Source organism: Podarcis melisellensis, assembly GCF_964234715.1.
Source record: "Podarcis melisellensis genome assembly, chromosome: 5".
NCBI lineage: Eukaryota > Metazoa > Chordata > Lepidosauria > Squamata > Lacertidae > Podarcis > Podarcis melisellensis.
Genome location: NC_138537.1, coordinates 39,258,512 through 39,281,806, shown reverse-complemented (window position 1 = coordinate 39,281,806; position 23,295 = coordinate 39,258,512). Strand labels below are relative to the sequence as shown.

At 43.0% G+C, this 23,295-nt stretch overlaps 1 protein-coding gene across 22 annotated transcripts in view; it reads right to left on the bottom strand.

Moving 5' to 3' along the window:
• Positions 1-23,295, bottom strand: part of KIF1A (kinesin family member 1A) — a 114,023-nt gene that overhangs the window by 6,171 nt on the left and 84,557 nt on the right. For 7 of the 22 annotated variants that reach the window (XM_081912412.1, XM_081912418.1, XM_081912406.1 and 4 more), the window contains 11 exons: positions 22,064-22,148; positions 20,756-20,861; positions 16,093-16,119; positions 7,637-7,751; positions 5,088-5,221; positions 4,280-4,341; positions 3,242-3,387; positions 2,885-3,097; positions 1,932-2,009; positions 1,153-1,277; positions 862-1,008 (listed from right to left, as the gene is read on the bottom strand). In XM_081912412.1, coding sequence (XP_081768538.1) covers positions 862-1,008; positions 1,153-1,277; positions 1,932-2,009; positions 2,885-3,097; positions 3,242-3,387; positions 4,280-4,341; positions 5,088-5,221; positions 7,637-7,751; positions 16,093-16,119; positions 20,756-20,861; positions 22,064-22,148 — 1,238 coding nt within the window. Of the gene's footprint in view, positions 1-861; positions 1,009-1,152; positions 1,278-1,931; positions 2,010-2,884; positions 3,098-3,241; positions 3,388-4,279; positions 4,342-5,087; positions 5,222-7,636; positions 7,752-9,985; positions 10,010-16,092; positions 16,120-20,755; positions 20,862-22,063; positions 22,149-23,295 lie in introns of all 22 variants that reach the window. The other 15 variants (XM_081912419.1, XM_081912405.1, XM_081912408.1 and 12 more) reach the window with 3 other exon arrangements.

The following is a 23,295-nucleotide window of genomic DNA, read 5'->3' as shown; positions in this document are numbered from 1 at the left end:
ATTGCTCATCCTCCATATGATGTGGAATGTTACACCCCTGAGTTACATTCTAGTTTGGATGTTAATCTGAGCCAGTGAAGAACTCCTCCATTCCGCAACCAAGGCGAGGTGGGGAAAATAATAATAATTATTTTTATTATTATTATTATTATTATTATTATTATTATTATTATTATTATTATTTTATTATTATTATTATTATTATTATTATTATTATTATTATTACTATTATTATTTATATCCCGCCCACTCTGGGCGGCTCCCAACAAAACACTAAAGACAGGTTAATACTTCAAACATTAAAAAAAACTTCCCTAAACAGGGCTGCCTTCAGATGTCTTCTAAAAGTCAAATAGTTGTTTTGTATTTCCTCCCCTTTCCCTCCAGGCCACCTGGTTCATTGGCATGGTCATATTCCAGGTGACAGGAAGGGAGGAAGGGAGGAGGGAAAGAAAAAGAGAAAGACACCCCATCCTCTCCAAGCCACCCCCGCCAGAACAGCAGTAACAGCCATTATAAAAAGGTATTAGGGAGCTCATAGGGAGAGAGTGGACACTGTCTCTCCCAAAGAAGCAATGGGGTCCAATTTTAGTTCATAACAAAACAAGCTATTTTCTGATCTATTGGAGGAATTGATTTGCTTACAGGGTCTTGCCCAGAACCCATTTTCATTTCTTAGAAATAGCTCTGCTAAATTCAAAAGAAATGCACTCCTGTTAATTATTGCATTCTTCACTGTGCAACTGCTTCCCTCCCAAGGGAAGAGGCACAGAGGAAAAGAAATGTACCATGTACTTAGGTCAACGAACCCTTCAGTTTAGTCAAGAATAAGATTCTTTCCACAAAGCCCATAACTTGTACCTGACCCGGATCTCTTGAATATCAGGGACCAAAAGGCGCTGGGTCTCCTTTTCATCTTCAGGCCCACAGGTGGGGGATTTCTTTTGTTCTCCTTCAACTGTGGGCTCAAATTCAGGGCTTTCTGCCCTTGAAGAGAGCTGCAGAGTTCTGCAAAGGAAAGGCGGGTAGGTATGTAATTTAAACTCAACTTTGGCCTCCTTAAAAAAAAAAGTTGACACAGCGTCTGAAACTGTGCTCATAAAATGTGTCTGTAGACTGATCTGAAATTCTTAGCTTTGCCATCTTCCTCACCTGGCATCCGTGCCACTGTACCGTCCTTCAACCAATGATGGGCAGGTGGAGGAGGGAGTCAAGGTGGAGCCACCAAGGGCTGGCATGGAAGGGTCTCTTAGCAGAGTCACTGACATTTCAGATAGCTGTACACAAAAAGAATTAATCACTGGAGCTGCTTGCTTTACCGCAGGCCTCTCTAAACTAAGAAGTACAAGATGAGGATGAGTATCAAAGTCAATTTCTATTAAAAGTTAATGTCTACTATTTTCAATGGGTATACTCTGAGTATGACTACTTTTGCATACAGCCCAATGAGCTATTGCGGTACCTATGCCTTTTATTTTCCCAAACGTGGCACTGTGGCAAAAGTTTCTAGGTGCATAGGAAGCTGCCTGATACAATTGATCCACCTAGCTCAGTATTGTTTACACTGACTGGTAGTGATTTCCCAGGGTTTCAGACGGGTCTCTTCTAGGCCTACTTAGAGATGCTGGGAGTGGAATATGAGATGTTATACATGCAAAGGATGAACTCTACCAGTAAGCTACAGCCCTTCCCCTTCTGTTTGTATGTTCCCTTAGAAAGACATAGTCATGGGGTGCTTTTTCAACATGCACTTTTATTCCCAACAATTCTGTACTTAAAGAGTCAGCTCTTTGCACCTGTCTGTTCCTGGAAAAAAAGTGCCACAGCTAATTGGCCACTGTGGGTACAGTTTCACACCACCATTTCCATCAGTATTCACACATCTTTGTTGAGTGACAGGGCACCCCACGAAAGCATAGAGTTTCTCTTACCTTGCTCTCACTTGCGCTGACACAGACATGGCTGTGGGTGTACTCTCTGTTGAATGTGTGTGTAAGGAGGCGCAAGCACTGTAGAAAAGATGTTTGGGTGAGGGGTTGGAAGAGAGAGATTAAGAGATACAGGTTGTAATAAGAGGCTTGGCCCTGACCAGGACAGAATTACTGTAACTATTATACTAAGCATGCTGTAGAGCAGGAATAGTTAACCCTTTTTCCAGTCTGAGGACCTCATTGATGGTCCACTACATCTCTAAGGGGTGCATGTCAGCAATGGGCAGGGCCAGTGTACAGTATATACATGCACGCACGCACACACACACACACACACACACACACTCACTACATATACAGCACACATACAGAGCGCACACACAGTCGACACACATACAGACCACACATGCACCCTCACCATATATACTGCACACACAAAATCCACATTTTCATGTATCAATCTACTTAAACAGAGCTGGGCATCAAAGTGCCGCCTTGTAACTAGTTGGATATAGATGATGTGTGGGGATAGTGTTATTATATAGTTTAGCCATAAGGTGACACTGGATCTAGTTGGATCTGGGTGGAGACAGGAATTTCCTGTTGTTGTTTTGTTCCTGTCAGAGGGAAACCTTAAAGCCCTTGCCTAGCTTTGTAACCGTCATGTCCTCTAAGCCTCCCACGGCAGACAATATCATTCATGTGAAAAATCTAAACCAGCACAGAGAAATTTACGGCAACACCACAATCTCCTCTGTTCAGTAATCTCATTTTCACTCCCTCCCTCAGCTCCTGCTCTCACTCAGGGAAGACCATCTGTTTCATATACAAAAGGCAATGCTGAGACCAGCAGTTTAGGCACCATGAGAATGCAGGTTCCAGCGATGCCATTCCCATGCCATGCCAAAGACAAAGATGTAACTGGCATGGTGTTGCCCCAGAATAACATATACCTTGACGGCAAGTTCTTTCTGCCTCTCACTGGGGGTGTCCAGTGGCAAATTCCTCCCCTCAGGGGTACCATCTGCTGAGATTGGAGAGGAAACACAAGATGTACTGCGGGAATCCGAGTCTTCACAGGAGCTTGAGGAAAGGGAATCGAGACCCAAGCGCTGGGTTGTCTCTAGTTTCTCACGCAGAAGCAGGTAATGCCTTGTTTTCTCAACCTGCGGAAATAAACCTCTGGCTAAGTAAGGTCACAGACCTCTGCAGAGAGTCATCTCACACAGAGGTCAACCCACACACCTCATGTCTTCCCACCCTTCCCGCCAACACAGACATGGATAAGGACCACTGGGCTTGAGTCTTACTTCTTGCAGGAGGCTCAGTTTCTCCAGTTCCCACTGATGATCCAAGATGAGACTGTCGCTACGGGGCCGCCAGCCTGCCAGGTTCTCCTCGCCTCGCACATATGCCACAGATGTGTCAAGCACACGCCTTCGTCTTCTTTGCATGCCTGCAAAGGACAAAGTTGCAGGTTGCATTCAGCATTGCTCATGCCTAGTCTGCAAAGCATGTGGGCAGTGTTTCTTTTAAAGCAGATTTCCCAACTTCACATATTCCCCATCAAGACACTCCATAAATAAAAAAGAAGAGAGAAATGAACACAAAGCATGCTGTACTAGTGATAAAGCGGTTTCTACATAGGAGTCCGTAGTTCTTCTCTACTATACAATAACTAACAGAACAAATGCCTTTGCGCAGATTTAAATCCTCATTTGGTTGGCAAGGTCAATTTGACCAAGCCATGCACATCTGCCCTCATCAGGTAAAGATGCAACTTTGCAGGGGCCAATGATCAGTTGATTGTCTCTGCTTGCAAAGCATTGTCACCTGATGTTGTCATTGACAGGTGGGACAGCTCAACCTACCTGTTAAAAATGGCCTGTGAGGGTTGGGAAGGTAAGGGTCCAGTCCATTGGCTAGATCTACACCCCTGTTTTAGGGGATCATATTGTTTAGGCATGCAGCCTTTCTCTCCCCCTCTGCCCCAAATCCTCAAAATGCAACCAGAGGAATGGTGCATTACTAGTTTTCACAACACTTAGTTTTTCCAACACTTCCCCCAAAAAGCATGATGTTTGGGCAGTGTTCAAGTTATGTTGCACTGACATTGCAGACAGATATGTTTCTGTGGATGTTTACGATTCAGGTATTAAGATGCAAAGGGCCACCCATATTCATTCAAGTAAAATAAATAAGTCTCATGGCAACAGTAAAATTGACTCTCCTAATGTTATATTCTTTTCCTCTTAGCACAACCCCAGCATCCCCTATGGGCCTGTCATGATGACAGTGCTAATTAGAACCATCAGAAAGTGAAGCCAAACCAAAGAGAAGTTTCTCACCTGGACTGCCAGCATCAGCCACCCGACAAAGGCTGAGTTCATATACCCCAGTTACACGGTTACTACAAGGAAAAAGAGTGAAACATCAGAGCATGGTGTTGCAATAAATGACCTTCATGTGCATGTGGCACATTAAATGTAATGGCCAAGGTAACATCAATTTTTAAAAAGGAATCCAGAGAGGATTCTGGAAATTACAGTCTAGTTAGCTTTACATCTGTCCTAAGAAAACTGGTAAAAAGTACAGTATTGTTAAAGAAGGAATAACCATATAAATATGAGAGAACAAACCTTGTTGAAGTGTAACCAGCATGGCTTCTGCAAGGTTAAGCCCTGTCACACTAGCAAAGGAAAGTATTTCTTTACACATCACGGTGTTAAATTGTTAAATTATGGCATTATCTCCCACAAGAGGCAGTGATGGCCACCAACTTGGATAGAATTAAAAGAGGATTAGACAAATTCATGGAGGATAAACCTATCAGTGACTACCAGCCACAATGGCTATTGCCTCCATGGTTGTGCAGGCAGTATGCCTCAAAATACTAGTTGCTGGGAGACTGCTGTTGTGATTTAGTCCTGCTTGTGGTCATTCCATGGACATCTAGTAGGTCACTGTGAGAAGAGGATGCTGGACTAGATGGGTCACTGACCTGACCTAGCAGGACTATTCTTAACTAATAAACATTTGTTGGTAACCCCTATGTATATATCTAGACTTATATGCATTCTTTCTAATAAATCAAGTTTTTCTTCTTTGAGGTATGCTCTTATTCTGCCAGCAGAACGGGAAAGGAGACTTCTTTACCTTTCTGAGGCTCGAAGGCTCCCACTTCCAAAAAGATTGCGGATGGACCGAGAAGCAGGGAGTTTGGCATCTCTGGAGTAGAAGACCATGCAGAAATCTTTGGTGATCACAGCTGGTTGGGTGCAGTTCTCCATCTAAAATAGGAGGATACTTGCTAGGTTTTTTTAATTTAAAAAATACTTTCCTGGGATGCTCTTGGCTGTTGGTACACAATGAAAGGCTCTCGGATGGTGTGAGTTTGCCTTCAAGAGCAAAATGATGTTCTGCAGCAGGTTTCCCAATGATGTCATGCATGTATCCTTAATAATCCATAGATGTTTATATCATTGCTATTTGGAGCTACTCTCATAAAACTACAGTCTTATATACACTTTCCTGTACATACAGCTACATGGAATCCTTGCTTTAGAAACCTGGCACCTAGCAGAGTACTAGTATCCCTTTTTTCCTGTCTTTTATTATTTATTAATAAAATTTATTATTTTTTATTATTATTATTATTTAGTTAAAAACAACAATGCATATCAGTTAGCTATACTACAGGCAGCAGCGCTTCATTGGTGTTACTCACTGCCTGCCTACCCATACTCTGCTCCAATGGCAAATGCCTAGGTAGGTATCATATATGATAGAGCTATCATCCAGCATGGCCCACTGTTATAATTTGGATTTGCTAATTTAAAAGATTTTCTTATAACAGCCTTCATTCTTTTTAGAATTTCAAGGCACTCTACATTCAGTTAGATCAAGCACAAAATACAACAATAAAATCATTGTTTTATTGCACTTCTTATGCCAAGAAATATAAGGTCAAGTTACACATGATGGTGTCAGAAAGAAAACAAAATTCTCAATAAAAAATAAAAAACAGTCAATGAAGTCCGCAATCCTTAGCAGTAGACAGCCAGGTAGACAAAAGGTACATAACCAGGGCTTTTTCCAGCTAGAACTCGCTGGAACCCAGTTCTGGCACATCTTAGGTGGGCACCGTTGCCATTCTAAGACAACGAGGGAGGTGTTCTTAAATGAGTTCCAGCACCTCTTGTTTGTAGAAAAATAGCACTGTCTTTCATCTGAATGACTAAAAATCAGCTGGGAGCGGAAGAGATTTCAAGAAGAAAAATGGCCCGGAGAAGTTTTAAGGGCCTCCCCCACACGCTCTGCAGCCCACCCACTGCAGCTGCATTTCATGTTACTTGCCACAAAAGCAATTATGGGAAACCATACATCATTTTATCATCACATTTAGAGCTGTACTATATTTTAAAACAAGCATCCACTTGCAAAAGGATTTCCGCTGGGAGCAGGGTGGTAAACTCCTGCAAAAAGTAGAACAAGACTCCGAGGAGCTGCTTTCCCTACAAGTGTTATTAAAATAAGACAAGTTTTGGAAACAAGCAGACAGTGACATTTGCTAAGAGGTGCTCTGCTAGGAAGGATGCTCACTGCGTACTAAAAATGGTCCCTCAGGCTCTCTCCCCTGTCAGTCACTGGCAGTCCTTTCTATTCTCTTGGCAAGCAGTGGCTTTGGTGCGGAGCTAGCTTCAGTTTAAGAGTCTACCCTGCTTCCCAAATACTGCTGCTTTTAGTAATAGTTTCAGGGACAATACATTATGAATGCTTTTGTCCAACTTTCCTGTTTAGGGGAAGACTTTCATAAACAGATGGTGACAATGCCCATCATTTATAGTTATCCAAAAGTAAGAAAGTCTTGTGGTCTAGTGGATAGAACAGGAATGGCTAGGTGTTGTTTGACTACTATTCCCATCGTCCCTGACCAATGGCCAAGCTGATGGGAGTTGTAGTCCTTCAACATCTGGAAGGCACCACACTGGCTGCCCCACAGATTGACCTGGATGAGGGAGATCCGAGTCTGAATGCTTGTTAAGCCATGAAGCTCATTGGATGATTTTGAGCAAGTCTCTGTAGGTCCATTTAGTCACTCTTCTATATGTACCTTAAATGCATGGAGGGAAGGACAAGAGTGCTGCACACACTGCCCTTGCTCCTGATGTTGTCCCATCTCTATACATTAGTCTGAAAGAGGGATCTATGTAACTGTAACTGTGGGCATGTAGGCATTCTACATGACCTGGAACCCTGTGCAGTTTGAACCCTGCTCAATCAAATTGCATGGTGACCTACTCATGCATAGGAGGTGTGCACCCCATTAAGACCTTCTAACTAATAAATGGGAGCAATTCATTAAGACATTCCAGCTCCCCCAAACAAACTTCATGTACACACAGAAACAACGTCTGAATGGATTTTATCACTCAGGGTAAAATGCTGGGCTGGGGCTGATGTGAACTGTAATCCAAAACATCTGGAGAGCACCAGGTTGGCAAATGCTGATGTAAGGGCTTCTTGTATTGCTATGTTAGCCTAGTGTCATCCAAAACCCCATATTAGTTTGAGAATCACAAGGAATTATGGAACTGCTTAAGACAGGGAGGACTGGAGTAAATCAAGGTGGAAGCCCCTTTCTAAAACTCAGCTCTGTGTGGTCTATTTATAGGAAATGCTAGGAAGACACTGATGGGTCTTGCCTCAATGTACGCCGAGAGGGTCATGTAGATTTTCTCTCTGTATGGGGTGACACGATTCAGCAGCAAAGAGTTGTGCATGGAGCTATCCCAAGCCGCTTCAAACTGGTAAAACGTCCTGCAAAGAGACAGCAAGATGGTTGGTTACAAATAAACACTACCATCAACCACCAAACTGTGAGAATTGCATCAGCAGCAGTACGCAAACATGCACACACACAGAGACATATTTGTGCTGAATGGATGCAGCCATCCTGGAGTGCTGTGGCTCAAAAACACCCCTTCATTATGAACAGCAATAGTGAAGGCATCTGTGGGAATCCTCAAGGGAAACTTCTGTGCTGTGAATTCATGGTTGTTGTTTTAAATATTGTATAAGAGCAGAGGTGATTTGGGGTATGTTTTAAGGTTAAAATTTAAGCCATGAGATGATGGGGTGCCAGAAAGACATAGAAAGAGCGACACAGTAATAGAAAGAAAGTTGCATGCAGGTGGCATTCTCTCATCTAGAATTGGCAATAAACAAGTTTCAAGTTGTCTGTAAATATTATGGCTTAGCAGAAAAGTGATGTTTCTGCTTACATTGCCATGGTAAAGCCAAATATCTGTTCCATACTTATTGTGGGGTGTAATTTAAACATGCCCTCTGAGAGTGAATGTGGGCAAGGGGAAAGGAAGCAAGAGTCAAGGGGAAAGATGAGGAAAACAGAGAGCTTCTCTTGATCCCTGAAACAATTGGGTATTTTCAGATTTTGTCTAAAGCACTCCAGGGCCATATCTCTTCAGTCAAACATAGCACACAGACAATCTATCTTCCTTCCACAGGAAGGAGGTACTAATTTTCAGCAAGCATGTTCAGAAAAGAAAAGAGTGAGGATGCTCAGTGCTGCAGTCAGTTCCATCTCTCCAGAAGCATTTGGCATTGCAGACCTTAAAAGTTTGATATGTTCATAAAAGTACTTTCAGTGAATTCTCTTTGAAGTTCGTTTACCACATACAGCTACAGTCACCAAAGCTCCAGAAGAAAACTGACTACTCCACCAATCTCTGATTTATAGGGAGTATTGTGACTCTGAATGATAGGGAGATATAATTCTCTCTAGACCTATCTTACCCTAGCCTGTTTGGTTACTGATATCTCAGAACTACTTCTTGCTTTGTGAAATTAGGTACATAAGGTACCTGAGTTTAGCCCCTTTTTTGCGGGGGGGGGGGGAGTGTGATCTTTTAGCGGGCCCTATTAAAAAAACACCCATATTGTCTTTTGAGAACAATAACTGAGATAGTCTACCAGTACTGTGACATACTATCCCACTGAGGAAGCCAAGCTTTCCAGAAAGATCACGACACATGAAATAGAGGTAAATAGATGTAAGCTCTGATGACATGCAGCAGCAACAGGGCTTCTCATGCCTGAGGGCTGAATGTGCCCCCCCCCCCCAAGCCTCTCCCTCAGATTCTCAGGATTCTCCCCAGGCCACACACCCTCTTCCAAGTATCTTTGCCTTGCTGGAATGTTTATTTGAATGATGACAATTCCTTGTTTGCCTGGATGGAGGATGGAGAGATGGTTGTGCAGTGTTTGTGCATAGAACCCTCTGGCTTTTGTAGCCCATTGTAAAAGTCACAACCATGGTTCCGCCCACATCTGCCTTTGGCCCTGCCCACCACCACTGGAATGCAGCCCCCAGAAGGCTGCTCATGAGCTAAAACAGATCTCATGCTGAAAATGGTTCTCCATTCTGGATATACAGACACCCAAACGTGACTCTCATCCCCTTTCAGTAGCCTTTCCCATTATGATGGCATTCCTTTGGTGGAACCTTTTTGGCTCAGCATTTTTGTGCCACTAAACAACAGAAAAGGGTGACCAAAATATTGGGACTTTAATATGTGTCTGAGCATCCTCATGATTCAAAAACATTTCCACATGGACATTCCACTTTCACAGCTCACCAACACTCATATCAACATAGTCAGAAGCCTCTTTAAAAAAGAAGCCAGGTCTCCTCTTGGGAAGATTGTGCATTATAGTAGGTCCACCTCTCAGAAATAGTTGTTGACTCTTGTTAAAGAGGATCTGACTATTAGTTGATGATGCACAGTTTCTATCCCATTCTAAACATTGCATCTTGACACTGAGAGTCGCAGCATCTTGCCAAAACCAAAACTGAAAGAGCTGAGACCAAGATCACGGAGACACAAGCCACGGGAGAACAGGTAACTCCAATAGGAAGGAAGGAAAGAAGATTAGGAAAGGAAAAGGAAAAGGGAAGAGGAAACAAGGGAGAGGAGAAAGAGAAAAGAGAAGGAGGGAATAGATCAAGCAAGTGTGTGAGAGTAAAGAAATACCTAGTGTCATTTCCCAGTGAAATGCTATAAGTGGAAGGCAACCCAAGACAAACACATGTACACATACACACATACACAAAGAAATCAAAATGTCAGAAAGCATTGTTTATATGGTGCCCTTTGGAAAGCTACCCAGAGAGGCAGCTACATGGGGTAGATGGTGATTTGAACAAAGTGCAGCCATAGATTGTTGTGAATTTGGTAAAGGTGGGCAACAAATGAAAAGCAAAAATACTATTGTCCCTTCACTCTGGGAGCTTCTAGACCAGCTGTTTGTTAAGCATTGATCCTGACACGTTTGCACAGAGGCTTTACAACATTGCCTGTTTATTGAGCATTAATCTTGATATGTTTGCATGGAGTTTATACAATATTGCTAGCTAGTGGTTGTTATCCTGCACTTTCCAGGGCAATTTTCTTATCAGACCTTTTCTGGTGAGAAAAGTGACAGGATATTAGCACTAGAAACTGCAGGATAACAACCTCATCTTGTATAAGTGAACAGTCAATCTGGAAGTGCCCTCTCTTGGTAGAAGAGCATGGTCACAGAATGAAATTCAGAACAGAGTTTTGCGTATTCAACACTCTCCTTTCACTTTTTAGTTGAATTTCTAATATCTGTGTCCATCCAGCTAGGCTCACTTGCACTATTTGTAGGCTTAAGGATCAAGACTCTGTTTTCAGTGGAGCGTGATTCTTATCAAGATTTTGATTCACAGTGTGAAAAATGGACTAAAATGACTTGAGCAAGGCAAAAGCAGAAAGGGGTTCTGGGTGAAATTCGCACAATAGTTTTCAGCCCTCTTCCAAAGAAAACATGCCAAATACAAATGAATCACTGAAAACACATTGCTAAGCAAATATTGTATGTGGTGGGGGTGGGAAGGTGAGATTGTGGGTTCCTTTTAAAAAACGAAGAACACAGAATTTTGCACTGTCAAGAACTTAATGGGAATGCCACTAGTATGACTTTCAAATCTAGAAGTTAAGATGAAGGAATGCTATTGGGGGGAGGGGGGCTAAGTGCATAGAATTCTGATTATGTCACTTCATTCATTTTTTCGTGATATTTGTACTGAGAACGTTGGGTGTTCATCCATTGCCCTAGACTCATTCACTCAACAATAAACTTTAACCCTATTCCATAGGTTATGGGCTTGTCTACACTGATACACTAGAAAAGAAGAAATGTGTATGTGTGTGCTCTTTAATTATTGGATCTTATGTACCTATCCTTTGACAACACCAGAAATATATATTACTAATACAATCACTTTCCTAAGCATCTGGTATTCAGTTTGGAGAATTTAGAAATATATTATCAAGCAGAAGTTGCATATAAGCAGAAGTTGCATTTTTTTCAACAGGCAATTTAGCTCACACATAATACATTGCTAGTCAGACGGTAGGGATGAGAAAAAAGCTTTAAATTCTGTAATCTAGTCTAGAATTTACACTCAAGTATCCAAGGTAGTGAGTTAGGAAAATATATTATCAAAAGTTTCTTCAATTGGTCATTTGCAGGTCACATTTTAGAGAAGTTACTGAATCAAAGCCAGTCTGAATTATATAGAGCTGTTATGGTGGATCTGGAAAGCTATGAGTATGAACTCGTGCCTCAACCTCTTGAACAGCCTTACTGTAGTGCTACACAAAAACGCCTCCGTGTTGAGCCAGCATAAGAATCGTAATAGGGAGCATTCCCACTGTTTAACCCATGCCGCCAGCTACTGCTTTAAGCAAGGGTGGTTCACTGCACAGGAGGGTTCCTCTAGCAATAGAGTAAGTTGCTTCGTAAGGCAATACAGGACTAGGACAATGTGGGGCATCCTTGCTGGTCCCTGGCAATCCATCCTCCTCAACTGGATTTAGGCCTGAAAGACCAAGGAAATTTGAGGGTACACGGAGAGCAAGTCGTAAGCAAGCACAGTTTGTGACACTGCACAACATTGTCACTGATCACAGAGGCATGCTTGTGAAGACATCTGGCATCACTTCCTATTTCCCAGCTTTGTGAAACTGAAGGCAACATGAGATAACCTTCTGGTCTTAAACCAGCAAGGTTTAGGAATCACTGAATTAAAACATACTATACACTGAACTGTGATGAGTAATGTGCTGCTAAATTGAAAAAGATCAAGTTTTCTGGTCCAGATTACAGCATGCCCTGATAAAGAAAGAGAAGAAGCAAGCAACGTGTGCCATGCAAAGGTGCTATAGCAAGATATGGAATTCAAGATATAGCAATAATTACTGGTAAATACCAATTGTTGGAGGAAAATCAGCTGGTGTCTCAATTTACATAGAAGTGCTAAAAGTCAATCTGACCTGGGAAAAGTTCCTTCCCAACACCAAATACACACAACAACTGTCAAGTTCATCCCAAGGAGAACATTACCCAAGCTCACACACAAGCCAATAATGGAACACAGTTCCACCATGCTACCTGGAACAAGCAATAGAACACAGTGGACGAAACAAACAGAACTGCTGAAGAAGGAACTGAGCTCTGGAATGTTGTTACTAAGGCTAGGGTTGGGGAGCAATTAAATCCACTTCCCATTTAAAGCTGAATTTATCAAATTCACACTTTCTCGAGCAGTATGAGAACCAATATATAGCCATCCTTTGAAATGCACATGCATCTCAATTTTGAGATGCCGTACTCCAACTAGCTAATGCTTACAACAATTCATTTACCTGCGGGTATAGGGTGGTATACAAATTTATTTATTTAATCAATGATAATATGCATAAAATGAATATATTCATGAAATTTATACATAAATGCATTATATTAGGAGAAATTGCTTGCAAAAGCCTTACATTAGTCAAAGCTGCATACAGAACTGTGCTTGTTAGGAAATATTGGCTAACTTTCATGTGGATTTTTAAAAAGAAAATTTGCAAATTGCTGCAGAAATGTTGGGACCCAAATTTAGGAATGGAAAAAATGAGAAGCTCAGAGAACTGAAGCTGACGGATCCTTTCATCTCTATCTAAGACGGAAAGGCAGAATCTGAAGATTGAATCTATTTATTAGTTAACACTTATTGATATCTATTGTTATTTAAAAATAGGTAGACCCCTGCCTTAAGCATGGGCTGCCTAACTGCACATGTCTAATTTGGTCTTTAGGTATTTGCCAAACACTGACGATCTCTGAGTTCTGGAAGTATACTTATTCCCTGGAGTTAAAGGCCAGGATAGTGATAACAATGTATGACTGGATGGCATATCATTATTTACTGGACTGCTATACCTCTATAATGACTACCTGCACAAAACGGTGCCTGGCACCAATCAGAGAGCCACATGCAAGCAATAAACCACATATTATTGCTTTGCAGCATCATTGTATAGTATACAAGGGTAGTACAGTGGTACCTTGATTTAAGAACAGCTTAGTTTATGAACAACTTGGATTAAGAATGCTGCAAACCAGGAAGTAGGTGTTTTGGTTTGTGAACTTTGCCTTGGAAGCAGAACATGTTCCGCTTCCTGTTGAGTGTAAATTGAGTCCCCCACTGCATGCCTTGGTTTAAGAACACTTGGGTTTAAGAACGGACTTCCGGAATGGATTAAGTTCATAAACCAAGGTACCACTGTATCTCCAGTATAGAATGTCTATTGATTTTGGGTACTGAAATTCAATACTGCATCTCTCTCATGATCTTAGAGTTGAAGTTGTTGAAATTATGCAGATATGTAATAGGATCTCTCATATCATTACATTTGAATCAATAGAAACTGTGGGAAGGGGGTAGCTGTAGTTGAATGGCACTATGGTGCTGAGAATTGGGGTGTTCAGCTTTCCTCCTAGTGCTGTTTGCACCCCAAGCACCATTTTCATACTGCCCTCAGGCAAACAGCAACCTGGTGTGTGATTTTAATCAAGAAAATGGTGGTGAGGGAAGGTTTTCCATTCTCCCACGTCCCTGATGCCATAGTCCAGATCACACATCTTGTCTCATCTACTTTGGCCCTCAGGCTGGAGTCACATAGAATTATTTTCAGAGCTTGAAAGAGGTCTTGTTGCTTATGATATTGTTATAAGTTGGAGGGGGGCAAGACTCCCCTAAAATATCTGGATTCAATATAGGGCTAGAATTTAAGCAAGTGCGGGGGGCAGAGCACGAGGTGGGCCATCTGTTTCATGCTGCAGAGAGGGTCAGACACAGTGTTTGGAGTCTCTTGGAATCTGAGGATGCAGCAATGGAAAGAACAGGACCCTCTTGGGATGTGAATGCTCTGCACTCTCTCCATGTAGGTTCAGGCAAATAATCCGTATATCGTAAAGACACTGCAGACTCCACTGTGCCTCACTGTTGCAAAAGGAAAAACAGACTCTGTTTTTCCTTTTGCAATGGTACCCCTGGAATCTCACACAGCTCAGAGATTGGGGTGGCTCATCCTACTCATTTCATTCCTGAATAACAGGATTTTGTCGTGTTTCAGAATCTTGCAAAATCTCTTTATGTAGAGGTGGCAGTGGGAGAAAAAGAAGGTGTGTGCATCCCTTATGAAACATCTCTCAAACTCTCTGAAAAGGATGGACTGTTACTGAATCAATCTTTCTTTGTATCATCACCAGCAGACTGAATAGTTACTCCAGAGGAATCAGAGGACACTTAGCATAGTCCAGTTTATTCCATTTACTCCATGAAATTTATATCTTAGCCTATCTACACTTCCCTGAAATGACAACTTTTGTACCAAACTTTCAGAAATAGAAGCTCAATAAGCATGTGCCTCAGCATAACCACAATCCCTAGAGACACCTCAGATCAATCAAATATCTGCAAATGACTTGCAATCAAGGTAAGCAAGAAAGGCCTCATTTTATTCCTATTCTGCCCATGCTGGACTACTGACTTCTGCAAACCCAAGGCAGCCAAGAACTAAGTCCTGGGCTCTCAATGGAATTCATTCAGAAAAACCAGTAAACTAAAACAAACCTTGATATCCACAATCCCATTTTCTCAGCATTCTCTTCCTTGGCTCTAAATACAAAGGGAAATCCCAAACACACCTTAGGGGAAGGAGGAAATCTTCCAAAGTTAAGTACAGTTTTCAGATTGTATGTAAAGATTGTCCACCTTGGATAATATTCTAAACGTCAACCATTCCCGCTGGCTTGGTTTGCATGCAGTGCTAGGCCAAACCACAGCTCAGTGTGAATGCACAAGTGTGCAAGCTTCTGGAGAGGAGGTTGCAGCCACCTTGCTCTTCTTCCAGTCCTGCTGCACCTGTGAGTTAAGGTTTGGTTTAGTGTGTCATCTGAATCCAGGCTCCTGGTTTGTCTCCTCCAGAACTGCAAACCAAGAACAAACCTTGGTTACAGCTCATGGAGTGTTTCAAACCACGAGCTAAGGTTTAGGCAGCATGCTAAGTCAAACAATTGCTTGGCTCAACAGCAGTGCAGCAGCAGGACTAAACCACTGTTTGGCTTAGCATTACATGCAAACCAATCACTGTAAAACTTGCAGACCATTTGAGTTTCTTGGGCTGCGTTTTGCCAAACAGTTTTAACAGAAGCTGTTATCACAAGGCTCCTTTCCACAAAGCCTGTTAAACTAGGTTCTTCCCTCATCTCTCACACGGCAATGGCTCTCCTGCACCCCCCCAGCCCAGCTTCTCATGCAGCCTGCATCAGCACACAGCTATCCAAACTGCCTTCGTGCCAGAGCTGGGAGCAAGGGAAGGGGCTTCAGCATGGACAAAGGGTGGGGCAGCATAGTTTTGGCAGATGTCAGAAAAAATTACAACCGCAGCAAAACAGAAAGTAAAACCAGCAAAAAAAAAAAAAAGAACATAGATTTACAAGATTTTTTTTAAAAAAAGAGAGCTGTTTTTAAAAAAAAAAATAAAGGAAGAAAGAAAGAAAGAAGAAAAGGAAACCAAACAAGGGGTGGGGAGAGAGACCCAAGGAACAAAATGGAACAAAAAGCCCAATGATACAGAAGAGAAGGAGAAAGAAGCTGGTGTATTTGAGTGGGTGGAGGGAAGTTCCAACTGTAGCATTGGTGACCCCAATGCTGACTTGGGTAGGGGCACCAGGGAGGAGGTCAAATAAATAAATAAATGGGGAGGGGAACAAATAATACCTAGGCATATCCGAATCAAGAAACTGCCTGCAAAAACAGAAACAATCACATGGTTAGTGTGAGTTCAAATGGGTGGTAACAGCAGCAGCAGCAGTAGCAGCAGTTCCATAGTGCAGCTTCTCAAAAGCCCAAGCCCTATAAACAGCGCCTCTCTCTGCCCACTGGCAAGCCACAAAAAGCTGCAGTAGAAAATAGCAAAGCATCCAATATCACAACCATTATGAGTGAGTGGAGTGAGTGAGTGAGTGAGTGAGTGTCCGACACTGACACCGAATATTGGGGCCTGAACTGGGGAGAGCTGAGCAAATCCTGGTATAGTCATGAAGTCCAGTGGGTGCATCACTTTTTACATGCCTACCCAATTTCACAGTGGTCTTGTGAGCAAAGCCCAAGTATGCCACCTTGAATACAAATGTAGTAAGGAACAGGACTACCCTCTTGGTATTGAGATTTGAATCATGTGATGCCAGCCTCATTTATTGCACTAGGATTTACCTTGAGTTCTTGGAACATAACTGCATCAACCATCACCCAATCAAGTTATTAAGGCCCGAATGAGCCCCCGAGGCCATTCGGTCCATGTTAATTCATGCTTAACCATTACACATTGGGGGGCGGGGGTTAATGCCATAGTGACAAGGAGTTTCCAAGTTCTACACTGCATTTATAAGAATGAAGGCAATGGAACCTTCTCTAGTCTCATAGAGGTTTCAGTGGCTGGGGGATAGAGGGAATGAGACCAAAAAATATTGTTATTAGGTCTTTGGGAAGGCAGCTAGGTAACACACAATAGCAAAGCAGTGAGCAGAAGCAAAAGGTTCACATGATGGGTTAGGTAGGTTCCCACCCTTCTCGCTTCAGCAACATCAAGACCCAAAGCAAGCCCCCAGAGCCCATGCAGAACTGAAGGGTGGAGACTCTGGAAGATGGTAAATTGTCCATTGTCTTCCTCAGTTGCTCTAGATTGTCCTCCTCCTCCTGCAAAATCTGGCCATCCTGCTAGCAAACTCTGAGGCATCAGCCAACAATTCAGTTATCATCCATGCAGGCAGCTGAGAATATTGCTCTTATGCCAGGCACAGATCCAGAGAGGAAGAACCAATACATGAATGCTCTGTATGTGTGATTCCTCCCCAAGCAACCTGACAGGTGGTTCATGACCCAGGATAAACCTTTTTATTGTTCCTGGCACTTTTGAGTTTTAATTGCTTTCTTCAAAAAATGAATTTTAATGAGTTATGCTGCTTTGCCAGAGAAATTGATAAATGTTGTAAATGAAACAAGCCAAACATGCCCTAAAGCATATGAATGCTTTGTTAGTTGATTTGAAAAGTCATGTTCAAGTATTCTGTTGAGAGTCTGAGTAAGACAGAAGCAGAAAAATCCCTTCCCAGAATATGCAGTACAGTGGGGTGGGCAACATGTGAGCTTCCAGTGTTGCTGGACTACAATTCCCATCAGCCCCAGCCAGCATGGCCAGTGACCAGGGAAGATGGGAGTTGTAATCCAGCAACACTGGAAGGGCCACTGGTCCCCCATCCCCACAGTAGAGATATCCAATCCAATATGCAGAATTACCTAAATGGACTGCACATCCAGGATGACTCGGTTCTTTTACGGATCAATATCCACCATACCACTACAGAAAATCTTTAATGTCAGCTTTATTCAGTGATCCTAGAACTTTTGCAGGTGGCTGGCATGCCGACAAGCTGGGCACTTGCAACCCAGGTTTGCTGTGCTTATCCCTAATAGCCAAATGTACTCCCAAGATTGTCACAGGGGAGCAGCAACTGTTGAGCAAAACTAGGGATGATCACTTTGAACACTCATGACAGCAGTTACTTTTGCTGTGAGGTTCTTCCTATTTTGCTTGTGCATGCAGTGTCTGTTGCTAAAGAAACTGCCATTTGGAAATACTTTTCCATAACTGCATCTCCTCCCTCTTAATCCATGGAGCAGGTCTTTAGCAGCTACTGTTTCAGAGAGACACTGCTGTATGCTGGTTGGCCCTCCTTTCATTGATTTTTCTGGGTTGGGTTCACTTAATCAGCCCCATCACTGGAACCCCTGCACAATGACTTCTGCTTGTGCAACAGGCTTCCCCCCTCCTCCTCCCACATACACCAAAATTGGCTCAAGGGGGTCAGGAAAACTTCCACAACAGCACATGGTGGGGGGCTTGCTCTGTCTGGCAAGCTGCAATGTTTGTGCAGACAGAATGTTCATCATAGCACAACATGGAATTCCACTCCTCGGTTTTTTAACATTTCACTTTATATGTCATTTATATATTGCTTGCTTATTTGGAAGAGAAACTCCATTAGAGCTGAATACTAAAAAGAGTCTTTGCTCATTTGTTAACATTAGGAAGTTCACATGCCAGTCTTCCTTGCAGTGTTGAAAAAATGGCTGAGGGGGTATAAGCTATGGGCTAGCCTTGCCTCCATGACTGACGTGAGCCACAGCTAAGCCTGATGAAATGCTTCCCCACCATCCAAACATTCAGACAGCACAGGAAAAGGGCAGAGCTAGCCTGTGTGGCCCCACAACTCCTTTTACCCATTGTTTCAGCACTGGAGAGTAGGCTGTGTGAACCTCCCTACTGCATAACCTTTGTCCTAGGGTAACTCACCTCAGACAATCTGTCTTCTCTTCCAGCATTTCTTTGGCAGCTTCTGTTTTTCACACATCACATACTAACACCTTGCCTCGTCCGCAACCCGCATTTTAATTGTTCACAGCTCAACCATACAAGCTCGTGATGAGTGGTTTCTTTTGCCAGAAGGTCAGGATAAATGATGTTATGTTAAATGTCTGAATGGAGATGAGTATTGAGGGACCAGCCTGGGATGCTTCAGTAAAAATGGAGTAGCCACACAACTACAGGAGACATGGAAAGGGATATTCCCCACCCACCACCCAAAAAAGCGAAAGAAACTGAGATTGGAAGCCGTGTTGCCTCTTGCCTGTTGTTCTCCTGACATAGTAGCATGAGTACCCCATCCATGGGACCAAACTCAGTCCTTCATCTTAGGAATTATAACTGTTACAATGCATTACCATCCTGGCTGTCTTAGTGCAGACCCAGGTCATTGAACCTGAGCTTTCACACCATTGACAGGATAGGCAGCAACAGCAGCAGATATGTTCTATGCTTATGATAATATTTTATTTTCTTGCTAATTATACTGTTTTATTTAATGTGCATTTTATACTTGACCTCCTTTGTAATGTTTTGTTTTGAAATATTTAAGATAATTACATTATATTGCTTTGAATCTATACTTTATATTTGACTTTCTTCGGTAATGTTTTATTCTGGATTCGTTTATTTGATGTTTCAATGTGTTGTAAACTGCTTTGCGATATTTTTGTTTAAATATAAAATGATATAGAAATGGAATGGATAATAATAATAATAATAATAATAATAATAATAATAATAATAATAATAATAATTGGTAAAGGTAAATGACCCTTGGTTAACTCCAGTCAAAGGCAACTATGGGATGTGGCGCTCATCTCGCTTCAGGCCGAGGGAGCTGGCGTTTATTCACAGACAGCTTTCCAGGTCATGTGGCCAGCATGACTAAACTGCTTCTGGCACAACAGGACACCGTGACAAGTGCCAGAGCACACAGAAACGCTATTTACCTTCCCGCCGCAGTGGTACCTATTTATCTATTTGCACTGGTATGCTTTTGAATTGCTAGGTTGGCAGAAGCTGGGACAGAGCAACGGGAGCTCACCCTGTCACGTGGATTAGAACCACCGACCTTCCAATTGGCAAGCCTAAGAGGCTCAGTGATTTAGACCACAGCGCCACCCGCGTCCCAGCATATTCTGAATTTGCCCTGGTGATAATGTGCTTGGTGCAAGCATTGCTATTCCAGCTCCAAGGAAGCAAAATATCTCCAAGCAGCTGGTGCCAACTTTCAACAGTCCTGTTCTATCTTTTCCCCAGAAAACCAGCTCTTAGTGCATGAACAAGGAGCAGTGATAAGCAATAATGGGATTTTTGCTAATGTATAAGGAACAGCATACCACAGGCAAAATCCAAAAATTCTGTATGTATGGGGTAAGACCATTGATTATTGGTAGAGCACAATATTTGCACACAGAAAGTCCCCGATTCAATGTGTGGCAGTTTAAAATATTGGTTAGCATGTGGTAGGAGAGATCTCTGCCTCAAACCCTGAAGAGAAGCTGTCAGTCATAGTAGACAATTATGGGCTAAATGGACAAATAGTCTGAGCCTAGTACAAAGTAGCTTCTGATATGGTTCTAATTCACTGGACATTCAGTGATAAGGTGATGGATGTTCATGGCCAAGGCCAAACAGGGAAAATCAGGCCTGTTTGGCGGGAATCTTTGTTACCAGCCTGGTAAAACTCTTCTCAATCAGAGGGATGCTTGGGGAAAATATTTTGGACCACTGTTGCTTTCTCTTTCTGCTACTTGGACACTATAGTCTCGTTACTTAGCTAGCCTCAGCATGGCTTTAGCTCACTGGCTGTCCGTACTGCAGTAAAGGGGCGGGGCTTTCAGAGAAATGCTTCCCCCAATATATATTTAGGTACCTACGCTCCCTGAAAATCTACAGGGAGGTCGTGTTTGCCTCAGGTTAAATGAGCAGAGCATGCTTTGTGGCCAGACTCACCGATCATCCTGGGAGGGGCGGATGTATCCTGATGACAGGATGTTCAGAGATAGGATGTTGGGGTCAATGAGGGATTCATCTCCTTCTGGGGTGTTCCGAATCCGACCTAAAAGCAGAAAACACCACATACACTTTATTCCCAAGGGAACTCAAACGCAGGTATATTTTTCAGCCTATCAATGTGGTGATCTTGTCAAGCTGTAGTTATTAAGAAAATCATATTGCTGCGACATTTTTGTTTCTCTCACTATACAGATCCATGCTGCCCTGGAACAAATAAGAGGCAGCAAGCCTACCACACCACTATAATTTGGACACTTCTCAAAATCTGCCTGCATAAGCAACATAAATTCCCTGATATAGTAGCCTCACAGCCCCTGAGGTTCTAGGGGCAGAATAGTTCCTCACAATATATAAATATCATTTTGAATGGTTTTCACTGCACCACATACCAGAATAAGACACAGATATCCAGAGTACAGACTGTCTACAAGTGAGTAAGAATGCTGAGGGGCCTACTTGGGGTCTCAGAGCACTGCTTTTGATGCTCAGCACATAGCATTTGTGCCTATAAACCTCTCTGGAGTCAATGGGAGTAAGGGGCTGCTCGGTTCAGGCAACCATTTGGCCACAACAGGGGCGGAGAACCATTGTCAGACTTAGCATTGCATTCCCTCATGGGGAACCTTCCAGGAGCCACATGCCATTGGTGGGTGGGGCTAGAGGCAAAAATTAGCAGAGCAATGGATGTGACTCCTTTACTATTGAGGGTTGGAGCATTTGGTCAACTAGGGCACTGCCCCACTAACCTCCATCTGGCCTCATCTAACCCCCACCTGCCTGCCTTCTTACTTACAATCAGCCCAAGGAGTGGCACCAGCTATTGGCTTTCTACTCTTTAAGACTCAGGGCTGCCTTTGTAGAATTTGGCAGGGAGGAGAACAGAGACAAAACTAAAGCGAGTTGGTTCTGCCTGCCATTGGCTCTGTCTCTACTTCCTGTTGGCCTTCCTGCCTTCTGCCCTACCAGTTCCAATGGAAGTGAACCACCCTTGCCCTGTTCATTCCAGCCGCACAAAAGCCACGAGGTTTTCAGCCCTGCACACACAACATCCACACATCTTCACCCTCCATCTAGGCAAACCATCAGCATTATCACATCCAAGCCCATCACAAAGCCAGACCCACGAGACGAAATGGCCCAGGGTGCACTCTGAGAAGCCCGGGAGGTCATTTTGCACTCCTGGGCCTGAGACTCCACCCCCTTGGCTAGGAGATACAAGAAAGGGTAGACACAAGCTTTACTTACCCACAACCAGCTCCCGCACTTCTTTCCAGCGAATGTGGCTCCCTGTCTCATGCACCAGGGTGACGGTGATTCTCCTCTGGATACCCTGTCATCCACCATGCCCAAAGAGAAAGGAGGCAGCGGTTATGAGAACTTCAGCTAAGCAATGTGCAGCACTGGGTGGGTTTTGCCCTTTGCAAAAGGATATGTGCATGAACAGGGGCAAAACTATTGGCCAAGAGAGGGAGAAGGACATGGCTCCTACAGCAGGTTGCCTCTTATAAACTGGCCCCTAAATTAGGCAATCTACAGTGCTAGCCACATAGTTCCCACACCCTCTACTTGACAAGTGCTTTGCCAAGATAGGCAAATAAATACAGTTTGTCTTGAGGATAACCTCATTTAAAAGGGTCATTTGGGCACTGCTTTATTATGCGTATGAGCAAGATATACAACAGGGACTTCCTACAGCATATCAAAACTTTTGGCTGCTTTCAATTTTGATTCTGTGTTACTCCTCTTTTATTGCACTGTGCTGCATCATAGTTACTAAGGGGGAGTTACTATTTTGTTGCATATGTGCTGTTGTTTAACCTATAAGAAGAAAAGCAATAAAAATACTTTTTAAAAAAGAAAAGAAAAAGGAGGAGGCATTTTAAAGGAGGTAATCTGCAGTGCAGAGCACAGTTGAACCTCTCCCGTTTCCTTTCCTGACAAAAGATTCTATGTACTGCTCAGCATGAAAAACAAATTTATGGCAAACCAGTAGAGTGAGAGCGTAAGGTGCAACAGTGAGCAAGTGCTAACTCAGTCTTGTGGCTCCTACAAATGGAATGAAGAAGTTAACTGAGCTAGGAGCAAGGCCAGATAACAGTCCAATATCAGGACACAAAGTTCTAAACCCAACAAGTTTGATTGCCAAGATGGGACACACACCTTATTAGCAAGAATTAGTTTTGCAAAAATGTGTAGCCTACAGGTGCACACTCCATTGGGGTTGGTGCACCTGTTCTCACCAGGGGAGGCATCACATGGCTCTGGGAGATAACGCCAGAACCTCCTGCTCCTCTGAATCCTGTTTAGCCACCCCAGGCCATGGCTCTGAGCTCTCTCCAGTCTCTGGCAGCAGTTGAGATTCCTGTTTGACAGGAGAGAGCTTTTTTCCTAACTGTCTTAGCATTCCATCTCATGCACCTCTTCATGTGTCTCCAGAGTCTGCCATTCCAGGTCTGTGCCCAAAGTTGCTTAGTTAA